At 42.6% G+C, this 16,346-nt stretch overlaps 1 protein-coding gene across 1 annotated transcript in view; it reads left to right on the forward strand.

Moving 5' to 3' along the window:
* asmtl (acetylserotonin O-methyltransferase-like) overlaps positions 1-3,943 on the forward strand; it is a 57,963-nt gene extending 54,020 nt beyond the window's left edge. The window contains exon 13 of the mRNA XM_048597879.1: positions 1,561-3,943. Coding sequence (XP_048453836.1) covers positions 1,561-1,775 — 215 coding nt within the window. The 3' untranslated portion in view covers positions 1,776-3,943. The remainder of the gene's footprint in view (positions 1-1,560) is intronic.
* The last annotated feature ends 12,403 nt before the right edge of the window (positions 3,944-16,346 follow it).

The following is a 16,346-nucleotide window of genomic DNA, read 5'->3' on the forward strand; positions in this document are numbered from 1 at the left end:
ATTTGACTTGATAGATCTAACATTTTACAGGAAATTGAATTACTTTCAATTTTTGGAGATTGAGAGAATTGAGTGATTGCAGTACTGTGACTCTACCCATAAATAAAATGTCGTACACTTTGTTTAACCTTTTCATTCTGTTCTCATCAAGATGTTTTTCAAGAATCCAAATTCAGGTGGAAAACCAACATTTATGCTCCACAGAATAGATGACAGCCATTCACTGTTTCATTTCTCGGGGCAATGTCTGCCCAGTCACAGTCAAACTGCCTGATTTATAGTTTAAACAAAGCCTGGCTGTTAACTTTCAGTCGGCATTAATGGGTCCAATTCTCCATGGCAATGCCATCACCAATCAGAGTTAACTTGCCAGCCAATCAGCATTTTCCTCTCATAAAGTATAAATGCTGTTTTTTTTACGCCTTCAATTTGTATTTGTCTGTGAAATGTTCTGATGAGTGTAAGATGACAAATTTTGACAATGTCATATTCAGCAATATTCAAACTGAACAACCAAATGATTAAATAATGTGTTCTTCTAATGGATTCAGACATTGCTTTCCAAATCCAGGACACAAACCTTATTTTAAAGTTATGTTCAAAACAATGGTACATTTTAGAAGCTTTTTTTACAAAGAAGTGAAGTCAATGTACAATCCTTTTGCACAGCATGGAAAAGGTGTTCCAAATTGAGTCTCCCCTGAAGTAGGTGACTGCCTGGGTTCTGCCTACCAGTTCCCACTTCGCACTTAATCTGAACAGATTTCTGGAAAGCATGTGAGGACTCACTTCTGGCATTATATTTCCTATTTCAGTTGTTTCTTTGGGTAATTTCATAGCCTGAAGCTGAGGAGTTATTCATTAATATTTGTCTCTCTTTCTTTAACCAACAGCTACATTTTTAACCAGATTCTTTTATTCCCTGAGGTTACATAGCTGCTGCTGGCGTAGTCACCAGTTATTATCCATCCCGAACTGCCCTTAGACTTAGTGGACTGCTTGGCTATTTCAAAGGGTAGTTACAAGTTAACCACATTGCAGTGTATCTGGAATCATCTTTAGGACAACCTGGGTAAAAATGACAGATTTCCTTCCTTAAAGGGCAAGTTAGAATAGTTTAATGGTCATCACTACTGAGACCAGTTTTCAATTCCAGATTGTATTAAGTGAATTTAAATTCAATGTCCAGTTGAATTTTGGAGCCTTGTTCCCAGAGCATTTGCTTGAACATCTGGATACTAGCTGCCACTGTAACACCATCTTCCCCATGTTTATCTACTTTCAACTTTTGTAGATGTTCATTGTCACAGCCTTAACTATTTTGTATTTTTCATGTTCCTCATATTCATTGGAAAATTGTTACATTATTCTGTTCTTTTTCGATTTTTTTTTTGCTCTTACATTTTAAGGTGTCTTTACATGTGAAACATTTTTTCCTTCACATACTGCAAAATGTGATTTTAATTTTCTGATTAAAGTGATCTGAAATATTTTCTGATTAGTCAATTAGTTATGAAAGTTTAACTGATCAGTTAAGTTGTTCTGGATTTTTTTTTTAAGGATGTGGTCTTCTACTGGTTGAGCTTGTGCTGTATGATCAGAAGAACATGTCCAGCAGAGCAGTGCTACAATCCCTGAGCACATTTGTGCAGAGCAACAGAAGAGAAAGGAGTGGGTCAGAGTACAGGAAGTTCCTGCATAAGCATGGCTTTGCAAATATACAGATCAAGCACACTGAAACATTTCTGGATGCCATTTTGTGTATAAAGCAATAATCTTCTCCCTAAAATTTACCAATAAACATGGGTCCTTTTTCACATGAGGAGCAAAATTAATTTGTTGATATAAGTTTGCATTAATAGAGATGGACAGTAATGTTGGTCATAATCATGGTAACATTGTAGTTTATGTAAATGAACTTTAATATTAAAGTGATTGGTTCGTGTTTACAAAAGTAGATTTTAAATTGCAACTTTGCATTGTGTGCAACTTGAATGCTGTGTCAAACTTGACGTAATACATATTAACATGTATAAATCATTGCTATCACCTTGAGTTGCTCGGAGTTCTCCATTCATGATTTTAGAAGCACTATATTGACTGTCTTGTTTGCTTATTTGCCTCTATCAGAAGGTGTTAAACTCCAGCCTCTGCTTGAGAATGTAGATGATGTTGAGACTGCATAGATGGAGTGCTTCATGGTAGGAAATGCTTTCACGTCCAACTCATTTATATAAATGATGAAAAGCAGTGGACCCAGCACCGATCCTTGTTGCACACCACTGGTCACAGGCCTCCAGTCTGAAAAGCAACCCCCCACCACCACCCTCTGTCGTCTACCTTCGAGCCAGTTCTGTATCCAAATGGCCAGCTCCCCCTGTATTCCACATGATCCAACCTTGCTAACCAGTCTACCATGAGGAACCTTGTCGAGCCACTTATTGAAGTCCGTATAGATCATGTCCACTGATCTGCTGTCGTCAATCCTCTTCGTTACTTCTTCAAAAAAACTGAATCAAGTTAGTGAGACATGATTTCCCGTGCACTTAGCCATCTATCCCTAATCAGTCCTTGCCTTTTCAAGTAAATGTAAATGCTACCCCTCCCTTCAACAACTTGCCCACCACCGATGTCAGGCTCATTAGTCTAAGGTTCCCTGGCTTTTCCTTACCACCTTTCTGAAACAGTGGCACCACATTAGTCAACCTCCACTGTTCCAGCACCTCACCTATGGCTATCAATGATACAAATATCTCAGCAAGGGGCCCAGCAATTGCTTCCCTAGCTTCCCACAGACTTTTGGGGTACACCTGATCAGGTCGTGGGGATTTATGTGTTTTAAGCCATCCTGTACCACCACCTCTTTACTATGGATATTTTTCAAGATGTTGCTATTCATTTCCCCACGTTCTAGATCTTCCATGTCCTCCACAGTAAATACTGATGAAAAATACCCAGTTAGTATCTCCCCGATCTCCTGTGATACCACACATAGGTGACCTTCTGATCTTTAAATGGTCCTATTCTTTCCCTAGTTACCCTTTTGTCCTTAATATATTTATAATACCTCTTTGGATTCTCCTTCACCCTATTTACCAAAGCTATCTCATGTTCCCTTTTTGCCCTCCTAGATTCCCTGTTAAGTATAGCCCTACTGCCTTTATACTCTTCTAAGGATTTATGCATTCTCTGCTGTCTATACCTGACATTTACTTCCTTCTTTTCTTGACCCAAAGGTCAATTTCTTTAATCATCCAGCATTCCCTGCATCCACGATCATTGCTTTTCATCCTAACATACTGTCCCTGGACTATTGTTATCTCATTTTTTAAGGCTTCCCATTTTGCAGCCACCCATTTAACTGCAAACAACTGTCCCCAATCAACTTTTGAAAGTTCCTGCCTATCACCAAAATTGGCCTTACTCCAATTGAGAACTTTTAGATCCAGTCAGCTAGCTCTGGCAAGATGGTGGGAGGGTAAGCTGCTCCATTTGGAGCTCCACTCTGCTAGCCAGTTTGCTTTCTTTGACATTCCTTTTTTCTCTCTCCCTCTGTAGTAATTCCATCCTCCCCCACCCCATTTTAACTATCCATTTAAGGAGCCAGGTATGAGCTGGGTCATGACGGGAAACCACATGGTGGGAACTGAACGTGTGGGTTGTGTTTTGCAACGATGGCGGCGGATCAAGAGTGCGCTGGCGAGAGCAGGCCGGTGAGAGCGGAGACGGTGAGAGTCGGATGGTGAGGCAGGGCTGGCGAGAGTCAGACGGTGAGGCATCCGAGAGTGGGACTCTGGTGGCAGCATAGCGTGGGACTGCAGCAGTGGAAAAGAAAGTTAGATTCTTGTTATTTTTTTCTCACATTTTACTTTTAAGTTAATGTGAATGGCACCACGTATGTACTTTTCACTGTATTTTTACATTAAATACACATGACAATAAATGATTCCATTCAGTCAGTCTATCCTTTTCCATCACTATTTTAAAACTAACAGAATTATGGTCGCTGGCCCCAAAGTGCCCCCCTACTGACACCTTAGTCATCTGTCCTGCCTTATTTCTCAAGAATAAGGCAAGTTTTGCACCTTCTCTCGTAGGTACATCCACATACTGTGATCAGCAGCTATAACATTGATGCTTAACTATCTGCTGAAATGGCCGAGCAATCAAGACATTTCAAGCTCACTTAGGGGATAGGCAACAAATGCTAACCTTGCCAGTGCGGCTAACATCGTATGAGAAAATAACATTTCAAAAGGTTAGTGTCACAGTTTTTCCTCTAGATTCCCCAGTGTTTCTTTCACAAAGTGAAATCATGACCTACACCACTACTTGCTGCTGTTTAATCTGTTACTAGTGACTTTCTGAATGTTCTGTTAAAGAAACAGTCAGACAGCTGACTCCAAATGTACAATGTACAAAGTATCTGGAACTTTGACACATAAATGTCCCCTCCAGATGTCCTTCCCTTCTGCCCAGAAATACCTTGGCTTTGGGTGGCACAGTGACTCAGTGGTCAGCACAGCTGCTTTGCAGCACCAGAGACCTGGTTTGATTCCAGCCGCAGGTGACCTTGTGGAGTCTGAGCATTTTCCCTACATCTGCGTGGTCCCTTTGGAAGTGGTGCTGGGGAAGCATCAGTTGAGTAAGAAGGTGGACACTTTGAACACTCCCTTGTCAAAGTTGCGACTGAGATGGAGGAACTGGGAGAATCTCCATCTCTGACTCTTCCCTTACTGGACATCTCTGTTTTCATTTCTGGGAATAGACTGGCCACTAATATCCACTATAAACCACCAACTCCCACAGCTACCTGGGCTACACGTCCTCGCACCCTGCTTCCTGTAAAGAATCTATTCCATTCTCCCAGTTCCTTTATCTCCATTGCATATGTTCTGATGAGGCCAACATTGACAAAGGAGCCTCTGAAATGCCCACCTTCTTCCTCAACTGAGGATTCCCCAGCACCATAGTTGACAGAGCCCTCAACTGAGTCTGACTCATCTCCCTCACTCCCCACTACCCTCCTATAACAGCGATAAGGTTCCCCTTGTCCTTACCTACCATCCCACCAGGATTCACATCCAGAAGATCATCAGACACCATTTCCACCACCTCCAGCGAGATGCCACCACTAGACACATATTCCCCTTTCCTCCCTTGTCTGCCTTCGGCAGAGACTGTTCCCTCTGGGAAACCCTGATCCACTCTTCCTTCACGCCCAACACCTGTCCACAGCCCTACAGCACCTTCCCCTGCAACCGTTGAAGGTGTGCTTCAGCAAAGCACAGTGTAAGCTGGAAGACCAACACCTTATTTTCCACTTGGGGACCCTGCAGCCTTCTGGATTCAATACTGAGTTTAATAACTTTAGGACTTGAACTTTCCTATATCCTAGACCCCATCCCCACACACCAGGTCTTGTTAACACATAGATAACAAGGCGTAGAGCTGGATGAACACAGCAGGCCAAGCAGCATCAGAGGAGCAGGAAAGCTGACGTTTCGGGCCTAGACCCTTCTTCAGAAATGGCCTGCTGTGTTCATCCAGCTCTACACCTTGTTATGTCAGATTCTCCAGCATCTGCAGTTCCTACTATCTCTGAAATAATTTTAACCCCACTGCGAAGCCTCTTCTAAGGATGCCTACCTTGAAGAAGTTACCCTCCTCCCTCCGGAAAGACCTCAGTGGATCTCTCTCCCACTGCAACTCTCTCGTAATCTCTTCGGCCCTGAAACTGCTCGACCATGTCCTGAAGCAAACCAGGTACTACAGCCACATTACCTTTCTTAGTACCTGCCTATGGAACCAGATCATCCGCAATGGACTACAGTCCACATTTAGGCCTTCCCAATTTGGCCCCTACCGTGACAATGTCTACATTCAGAACATTGAGATCCTTCAAAAATGTTTCTCCCTGTGACTCCTGAAGCACACACTCGCAGCAATGCGCCGGCATCTCCTGGTACTACAATCAAGCCTACCCCAGCTCAGAGCCTCCCTATCCCGGACCTGCAAAGGACCTCTCCTGTTTTTTATTCTTCATAGGATCCACAACCTGAACTCACAATTCTACTCAGCTTTATTGGACACTAAAAACCGTAAGTACAGTAAACTTACTGGTGCCTGCCACCCAAAACGGGCCTACTCCACCTCCCAAATCCCCAACCCTACCCAGGACCTTCCCCACAATGTGCCTGCCGCCATTGGCCATGTGGCCACTGTTGGAGCACCCACAGATGATGTCACATCCTCCGCCGCCGGGTACGCCACTTCCGGTACAGCGAATGCTATCGACACCGCTGCTGATGGCACCGCCTCCACTTCCGAGGAAAAAAATTTCTGAAGAAGGGTCCAGGCCCGAAACATCGGCTTTCCTGCTCCTCTGATGCTGCTTGGCCTGCTGTGTTCATCCAGCTCTACACCTTGTTATCTCAGATTCTCCAGCATCTGCAGTTCCTACTATCTCTTGTTAACACATAGTCTGCTATTACACACAACCTATTGTCAGCCACTAACAGTATCCATTAACAGCTACTCACCCTCCTGGCCAGATTATTATCCATTCCTTTGTCTATCCAACTGTTCTTATCTCTGGGCTATGTCCCCACCTATCATTTACTCCTTACCCTCTCCACCCACCCTAACTTCTGCATAAAAAACAATATTTTCCTAACTACCATCAGTTCTGAGGAAGAGTCAATGGACTCAAAATGTTACATCTGATTTCTCTTTACAGATGCTGCCAGTCCTGTTGAGCTTTCCCAACAACTTCTGTTTTTGTTACTTTCTAGGCTTGTCAGCATACAGGAAGTGATAGCAAACACTGACCATCTCAAACATGCTGTCTTAGTTTCAGGATGATAAGGTCAGATGCTGTTATGAAGTCAAAGTCAAAAATCACATGACACCAAGTTATTGTCCAACAGATTTATTTGAAGACACAAGCTTTCAGAGTCTCGCTCCTTCTTCAGGTGTCAGTGAGGGTGGTAGCATCAGGCACAGAATTTATTAATAAAAGATCAAAAGATCATAGAACTGATGCAAATGCATTGAACAAACCTATGACTGCTATTAAATCCTTAATCATTTAGAAAGGATTAATATGCAAATCCCAGAATTTCTTTCAAGTCATTGCCCAAAGATAACTACAGGGTTTTATCAGTTTCTCAGAGGTGACATCTCAGGTCAGACAATGCATTTTAGTTGTGAGGCCTTGTTTAGAATCTGGCTGTGAATTAACTTGGAGTCAGACCGATTTTATTTCCAAAGTGGGAATTTATAAAATGCCACATTGACTGTCTACAGATTGTGTGTTTTTTGAACAAAGTAGAATGTATCTGTAATTACAAATCTGTAAATGCAAATTTCACCCCATAGATTTAAATGTGTGTGTGCCAGTGTGTGTGTGTGCATGCGCATGTGTGTGTGCGTGTGTAAGGGACAGAGGGAGAGAGAGGGGGGGGGTGTGTGTGTGTGTGAGAGTGTGTGTGTGCATGTATGTGTGAGAGAGAGAGAGAGAGGGACTGTATAGTGTGGTGGGGTCACCTGTAGTGCGACATGAACTCAAGATCCCATTTGAGGCCGTCCTCATGGGTACCGAACTTTACTATCAGCCTCTGCTTGGCGACTCTACATTGTTGTGTATCTTAAAGCCTGCCACAGACACACACAAACACACACACACACTCTCTCTCCCTCACACGCACAGACACATGTGCACGCGCGCACACACACACGTATAAGTCTATGGGGTGAACTTGCATTTGCAGATTTATAAATGCAGATACTTTGTAGTTTGTTCAAAAAGCATACAAAGCCTCACACCTAAAATGTATTGTCTGACCTGAGATGTCATCTCTGGTAGGTTGATAAAACTTTTAAGTTATCGCGGGGCAGTGACTTAAAAGAAATTCTGGGATTTGCTTATTAATCCTTTCTAACTGATTAAACATTTAATAGTCATCTGAGGCTTGTTCAATACATTTGCAGAAGTTCTATGACCCTTTAATCTTTTGTGTATTAATTCTGTGCCTGATGCCACCTCTCTCACTGACACCTGAAGAAGGAGTGAGACTCCAAAAGCATGTGTCTTCAAATAAACCTGTTGAACTATAACCTGGTGTCTTGTGATTTTTGACCTTGTCTATTCCAGTCCAACACCGGCACCTCCAAATCCACAATATGAAGTCAATACCATTGTAGATCAAATGTTGTTTTTGTTTGTGAAGAAGTGCAAAACTACTGCATGCCTCTGCCTTGAGTATTTCCAGCATTTTCTGTTTTTAAAGCCACAGCAACATGTCAACAAATACCGAAATAGAATGTTGTATAAGATATAAACTTCCAAAAACACAGCGTGCCAGTCTCAGGGGATCAAAAATCTGAAGGCCCTCTTTGGTTTTCTGGAAACTTGGTTTGTAAATGTGTTGTTTGGCATCAGATCAGCACTTGACAACGTGAGTTATGATAACATCAGAAAACATGAGATAGAGTTGGGAGCTGTGGAGTGATAAGTACAAACTGCACACCATTTGGCATATATATAATATGCATTATTTAACAACCCACTCTCAAGTGGGATACTTACTGGAATCAATCTGTTTTTTTTTCACATTTGTGAGTGGCAAGTTGCAGAAAGAAACATAGGCTTCCAACATGTCAACCCTCTTTCCAAAGGAGCTCTTGTATGAGAAAGTGATAGACGTGTAATGTGGGAATTTAATTAAGTCCCAAGAGAGGATAAGCTTCTGAAACATTCCAATAAGACATTAACCCTAATCCAGAGAGGGTTTGACAGAAATACTGGTGTAAATGCAGCAAAGCATTTTTGTTTCTAACCTCCATCAATTTGTTAAGTGTTCCTCAATTTTTAAAAACAAAGTCATAGGTATTGCCGGGATATTTGGAGGGGACCATGCTCTTATGGCAACCTGCAATGTTCGTGCTCACAAAATGCACTTAATGGGTTTGTCTTCACCCTGAGGGATTACACTAATGCAGATGTTATCACATTGAACTTCTGTTGATTTTTTTTTGTATTCAAAGCTTTTGTCTTTGAGTACCTCTGTTGCTTCTGATTCACTGACATTTTCATTTCTATTTTAATATGTTCAAATATTCTTTTATGTAACTCTTGAACAGTTTGTTTGTTTCATCCTCTCCCCAACTATTTGCAACTGATAAACTCCTCCATGTCTGTCATTTGAAGTTGGGTATGACCTGTATCTAAGATGTCCTGAAGACCTTGTTGAGCCATTTGTCCATGAAGTGAAGTAAACTAGAGTGACAGATGGAGTTTAATTTAGATAAACCAGGGCAGGGCTTATACACTTAATGGTAAGGTCCTGGGGAGTGTTGCTGAACAAAGAGACCTTGGAATGCAGGTTCGAATCAGAGGGCGGCAGGGACGTCACTGAGAGGGATTCTGGGAGACGGCACTGCAGTCACCACAACTGGCCTGAATATCGCAGAGGAACTGGTTTCAAGAAGTTGATAGTGTGGTGGGAACTGGAACAACAGGCTAGTAAGTGCAGGGACCGAGGGCAAAAGTGAGACTGAGATATGCATAGTGTAGAGTAACAGCAGGCAGAGGGAAGTCACAAGGCTCAGAAGGACTGGAGGTTCTGGAGTTCTGGGTCTAGGCCCGAAACGTCAGCTTTCCTGCTCCTCTGATGCTGCTTGGCTTGCTGTGTTCATCAAGCTCTACACCTTGTTATCTCAGATTCTCCAGCATCTGCAGTTCCTACTATCTCCAAAAAAGCAGGATAGTTGTTTTTACATAGTAGGCTTTTTATGCATATATTAGAATAAAGAGGGTAGCAAGGGAAAGAGTAGGCCCACTCAAGGACAAAGGAGGGAAGTTATGCGTGGAGCCACAGGAAGTGGGAGAGATCCTTAATGAGTACTTTGTATCGGTATTCACTGAAGAGAAGGACATAACTGATGTTGAAGTCAGGGATGAGTGTGTGAATACTGCAGAGAATGTTGATATATTAAAAGAGGAAGTTCTCGGTATCCTCAATTGCATTTGGGTAGACAAGACCCCAGGGTCAGATGGGACCTATCCCAGATTACTACGAGAGGCAAGGCAAGAAATAGCTGGGGCATTAGCAGATATCTCCATATTCTCTTTGACCACAGGTGAAGTTCCAGGGGACTGGAGAATAGCCAATGTTGTTCCCTTGTTTAAGAAAGGAAGCAGGGATAATCCAGGAAATTTTTGGCCGGTGAGCCTGATGTCTATGGTGGAGAAGTTCTTGGAGAAGATACTGAGGGACAGGATATATGCACATTTGGAAGAAAATGGACTAGTTAATGACAGGCAGCATGATTTTGTATGGGGATGATCATGTCTCACCAACCTGATTGAATTTTTTGTTGAGGTGACAAAGATAATTGATGAGCGAAGAGCTGTGGATGTAGTTTATATGGACTTTAGTAAGGCATTTGATAAAGTTCCACATGGCAGATTGGTACAAAAACTAAAATCACATGGGATTCGGGGTGAGCTGGCTAGATGGATACAAAACTGACTTGGTATTAGAAGAGTAGAAGAGAGAGGGTAGTGGTGGTAGGGTATTTTTCAGAATAGAGACTAGTAACTAGTGGTGTTCCACAGGGATCAGTCTTAGGTCCTGTGTTGTCTGTAGTATATATAAATGATCTGAAGGAAAACGTGGGTGGTCTGATTAGTAAGCTTGCAGATGACATAAAGATTGATAGTGCCTACAATTGTGAAAGGATACAGCAGGATATAGATAGATTGGTGATTTGGGCATAGAAATGGCAGATGGAGTTTAATCCCGACAAATGCGAGGTGATGCATTTTGGAGGATCAAATTTAGGTGTGAATTATACTGTAAATGGCAGAACACAGACGGATCTGGGTGTGCAGGTCCACAGTTCCCTAAAAGTGGCAACACAGGTGGCCAAACTGATTAAGAAGGCATATGGCATGCTTGCCTTCATTGGCCAGGGCATGGAGTACAAGAGTTGGCAAACCATGTTGCATGTATATAAAACCCTTGTTAGGTCGCATTTGAAGTATTGTGTACAGCTTTGGTCACCACACTACCAGAAGAACTTGGAAGATTTGGAGAGAGTGCAGAGAAGGTTCACCAGGATGTTGCCCGGTCCAATGACACTTCCTCAGAACTGAGGGAAGCCTGAGGAAGGGTCTGAGGATTTCTGAGGAAGAGTCACCGGACCTGAAATGTTAACTCTGACTTTTTCTTTACAGATGCTGCCAGACCTTCTGAGCTTTTCCAGCAACTTCTGTTTTTGTTCCTGATTTACAGCATCCGCAGTTCTTTCAGTTTTTATTTAAGAAGGGATGGGTCATTCTTGACAGGTACCCACCTTCATTCTGATGCAACATCTCATTGGTCTCTCAGCCCGACGATCTTGGGGATACTGTTACCCATCCCATTTTCTGTGTTTTCAGGCCAGCCTTCCTGCTATCTTCCTCATTTGCTTTTTCACATGACAGTCCTATGGAGAATTAGGAGCCCTCCAGAGAAAACAGAAGTGTTACAATGCAGAAGGAGGCCACTTGGCCCATCATGTTTGCACTGACTTGTTAAATGAGTGTCTTTACCTTGTGCCAATCATTTGCTTCCTCCCCATGCCCATACACATTAGTGTTATCTGAATTATCATCCAATGCAAAAGGATGTCTCAATAGAACCTACCTCCAACACACTTTAAGGGAGTGCATTCCATATCCTATTCCATTTGTGTAAAGGTTTTCTCCTCACTTCACCCTTGTTTTGTTTGCAGATTAGACTCAAAACATTAACTTTGTTTCCATCTGCACAGATGCTACCAGACCTGCTGAGTTTCTCCAGCATCCTCTGTGGTGCTTAGCTTGACAGAAAGCTTAGTTTAATTGTTACTAAGCAGTTTGACCTGGGCATCCTGATGAACCCACAAGACAACTCAATCAAACGGCTCCATTTTATAACTCCATCGCTGGTAACCAGACCTACAGATGCTCAGGCTTTAGCTCAGGACAAAACCTCTCTCTTTCTTTTTCTTTTTAGTTAATCCCTGGGATGAATGGCTGAGTCTGCATTTATTGCCATCCCTAAATATCTTTGACAAGTTGATGATGAGCCACATTCTCAAACAGCTGCAGTCTTTGTGATGCACATACACCCACAGAGCTGTTAGGGCAAGAGTTCCATGAATGTTGACCTCATGACAGTGAAGGAACAGCAATATAGTTCCATGTTAGGATAGTGAGTGGTTTGAGGAAGAACTTATAGCTGCTGGTGTGCCCATGGATTTGATGTCCTTGTGTTTCTAGCAGGTAGAGAAAGCAGGTTTGGTACGTTCTGTTGAAGGAGTATTGAAGAGTTGCTTCAGTGTACCTTGCAGATGGTGTTGCCTTTATGTGCTGCAGGTGGAAGGAATGAATGTCTGATGTGACGGGAAGGGTGCCAATCATACAGACTGACTTGTCCTGGTTGGTAGAAGATAGCAAGACTGCCGATGCTGGAGTCAGAGTCAATACAGCGCCGAGCTGGAGGAACACAGCAGGTCAGGCAGCATCAGAGGGGCAGGAGAGTCAATATTTCGGTACTAGACCTTTCATCAGGACTGGTCTAAGCCCGAAACATCGGCTCTCCTGCTCCTCTGAAGCTGTCTGACCTGCTGTGTTCCTCCAGCTCCACACTGTATTGCCCTGGTTGGTATCAAGCTTCTAGAAAGTTGTCAGAGCTGCATACACTCCAGCAACTACAGAGTATTCCATCATACTCCTGACATGTTTATAGATGGTAAGCAGGCTTTAAGGAGTTAGGAGTTGAGTTACTTGCTGCAAGATTTCTAACCTCTGACTTGGTCTTGTAGCCATTATATTTATTTGATTAGCTCAGTTCAGTTTCTGGTCAATGGTAAGTGCCAGCCTGTAGATAGTGGAGGATTCAGTGATGGTAATGCCATTAAACGTCAAGGAGTGATGTTTAGATCACTCTTATTGGAGACGGTCATTACCTGGCACTTGTGGGACAGACATTTTACTTACATTTATATGGCTAATTCAGTTCAGTTTTGGGTCAATGATAACCCCCAGGTCATTGATAATAGACAATCCTCTTCTCCATTAAGACCTCCTTGACCTGGCTTTTGATCACTCCTCTTAATATTGCTTTGTACCTCTGTGTCAATATTTGCTTCATAATATTCCTATGAAACACCTTGGGACATTTCACAATCTTTAAGGCACTGCGTAAATGCAAATGATTGGCATCAATAGGAAGAATGTATATTGACTACTGGAATAATCAGAACTGCGATAATTTTCCATTTAAAGTTTTCACTAAAAGTGCAAGAAAGAGAATTGAAAGATAATTCTTTTGCAGTATTGGAGCTTCGAATACTTTGCCACATGGAGTCGAGAACATTTACATCTTTTAAAGGCAAAACCGGGACATGGTATGAATAATCTAAAATATGAAAAGAAGCCTCCAGGATCCATGAAATTTCACTTTTGCCAGGTTGCTTTATATTCTGGAGTTAAAGTTGATTCTTGCTGGTTATCATCACATCCAGCTCATATTGACACCATGACATAAGGGACCTGGTTTAGGAGTTGCAATTTTTTTTATGCAATGAAGTAGCTCCGCATCCTGGTCAGGGCTCCTTCAGAAATGCGGAGATGTGCTTCCAGTCTTAGAGTGAAACTGTCAGAGGAAGGCAAACCACATGCTTCCTTTCTTTACAGCATTCAGCTGGCATATTCTGAAATTTAGACACCCAGAATCACAGAGATCCCCTTTGACAGCTGCAGACAAATGGTGAGTGCATAAGGTGACTATGACACTATGGTGCTGGGCAGGTATGGTGCCAGGGAGTAGGGTGCTAAGTGCAGAATGTTGGTAGAAGGTGCCAGGGTACAAGGTGGAAAGAGGGTGTGGCAGGTGAGTAATAGACAATTTAGTGTACGTGGGTATGCGTGGGAGAAATCAAGTGCGAGGGTGGGTTGCATTGAGTTTGTTGGATGGGGGAGCAGTGTTTGGGCCCACAGTCGGGGGCAGTGGGGAAACAGGTCAGTGCTGGTTTGCAGGGAAGTGAGAGTTGGTTCACAGACACACCTATTGTTCAAGAATGTGGGGTCTCAGGTTCCAGGGAGGTGGAGGAGGAGGACATGTCAGATCAGGATCTAAGGGCTATTAGGAGTCAGGGGTTGATGTTGCTGGGGGTGCAGAGGTAAGCTGAGAGTCAGATAAATATCACTCAGGAGCTAGATGAGGTATTGAATAGCCTAATGTTTCCTGGACAACTATTCACTTAACTACAGAGGAACCCTCTGAAATATCAGATTTTGTACTTTTGGAGGGTTCTAAGTCTAAAGGGAGCTGCCCAGCAGAATCTTCAATATCCCAGGCAATTTGTTCAGAGTCAGTTATGATGGATTTTCTTCAATGTTCCCACGTGTGTCTCCCATCAGAAATTATCTGGCCATCGGAAAATCCGGGCCAAAGTGACAAGGAAGTGTCATGGGAAATCTGCCCTCACTGCCCTGTTTTCTGTTTGGAAGTGAAATCCCACAACCCTTAGAGCGAATAGAGACAGAAGTCACATGACACCGGTTTAGTCCAACAAGTTTATTTGAAATCACAAGCTTTTGGAGCTTTGCCCCTTTGGTAGGTGAAGCAAGATAGATGCACAAAAATGCAGAATTTATAAGCAGAAAGTTCAAGGGCAGAGAGATCAAAAGATTATATAAATGGTGTGCCTATAATTTGGTGTTGTGTGACTCCTGACTATTACTTTGGCTAGACCCTCGGCATGTGACTCTTGTACTACTAGTCATTTGTCTCCAGCACCATCTTATTTTTAATTTTTAGTAATTATCTCTCTGCCTCATTTAATCAGATTATAGTTCATCCCTCCGCTTGTTGTTCAGCTGTTGACACTTTACTCACACCATTTGGCACTTTTTGTCACCGTCAAGACCTATTATTCAACACTCCACTCATACCATTGGTGATGGCAAACAGTGGGGTTACATTTGCTGTTTTCCAATCTGCCAGGACCGCCCCAGAGAGCAGTGAATTTTGGTAAATTACCATGAGTGCATTTACTACAATGAATTATGGTCAGAAAAGAGAACAAACGTCAATTATCAAATGGGAGACAGCAAACCATGTAAGTCAACATCTTTTGAGCATTGCATGCTATTGAACCTTAGATATATTGAGATAGCCATGGGAATGGGGAAATTCTACGGATTTACTCTGAGAATGACTTGTGAGCTATGTAACTTTCATACACTTTTTAGTAGAATAGATGCAAAGTTTAGAATTAAAGTTGCAATTGTCAGCAGGCTGTTTTAAGTCTTCTGGCTCATCTGTGTCTGGAGACATATTGTTTATTGTGGTTACTGTATGTTTATGGGACGATCACATGGGAACTGGTTGTTGACTGTTGCTGTCAATTTTGGAGTATACTGTGGTATCTAATGCAGTGTCTGGGGGATTGACCTTTAATTCCTGGAGCCACCTGGAACAATTCCAAAGAGTTGGAAGATCTGCACTCTGCCTGCCAGAGCCCTCAAAGTAAAAACAACTGAACGAGACAGTTTGGACTCCACGAGGACTCAGCGATAGAATCCAAGAAATTGATTTAGGCCAATTCTTCACTCAAGAGCATAGGAATACTGATGGGATAGAAAGGTCAGACTTATGGCTGTCTTCCTGGAGCAACAGCAAGGAGAGGTTAGAAATGATGCTGAATGGGTCACGGCTGACACTTTGTAGAAGATGTATCTCGAGGCAGTGGCTGTGTAATTGGAGACGATATACCTCTGGCCTGGATTAATAACCCAATGTTTTTTTGACAGATGTTATTTTATGGGACATAGACATTGTTGGCTGGGCCATCCCGAGCTGCCCTTAAGAAGGTGGTGATGAGCTGCCACCTTTTAACTGTTGCAGTCCATGTGCTGTATGTAGACCCACAATGTCCTTAGGAAGGGGATTTCTTTTTGCTGATCTATTCTTGTCTTATGTGGTTTAGAGTCAAACAGTTTTAAAACACTCCTGTGAAGTGCATTGAGGTGTTTTGTTATGTTGAAGGTGCTGAATAACACAAGTTGTTGCTGTCCTCAAGGGAAGTTAGAAGTGGGAAATAAATAAACGTGCCAGTGATGTCCAGATGCGACGAATGAATTTAAATGAAGTCTACTTAAAGGGTTAAGGGAACATCAAAACAAAAACGTGTGAAGTACAAAAGGGCATGTTTTCACTCTTAACCCAGAGATACACATTGAAGAATACATTAGAGATAACAAGGTGTAGAGCTGGATGAACACAGCAGGCCAAGTAGCATCAGAGGAG

This window comes from Rhincodon typus, chromosome 6 (genome assembly GCF_021869965.1).
Source record: "Rhincodon typus isolate 14 chromosome 6, sRhiTyp1.1, whole genome shotgun sequence".
NCBI classification, from domain to species: Eukaryota; Metazoa; Chordata; class Chondrichthyes; order Orectolobiformes; family Rhincodontidae; genus Rhincodon; species Rhincodon typus.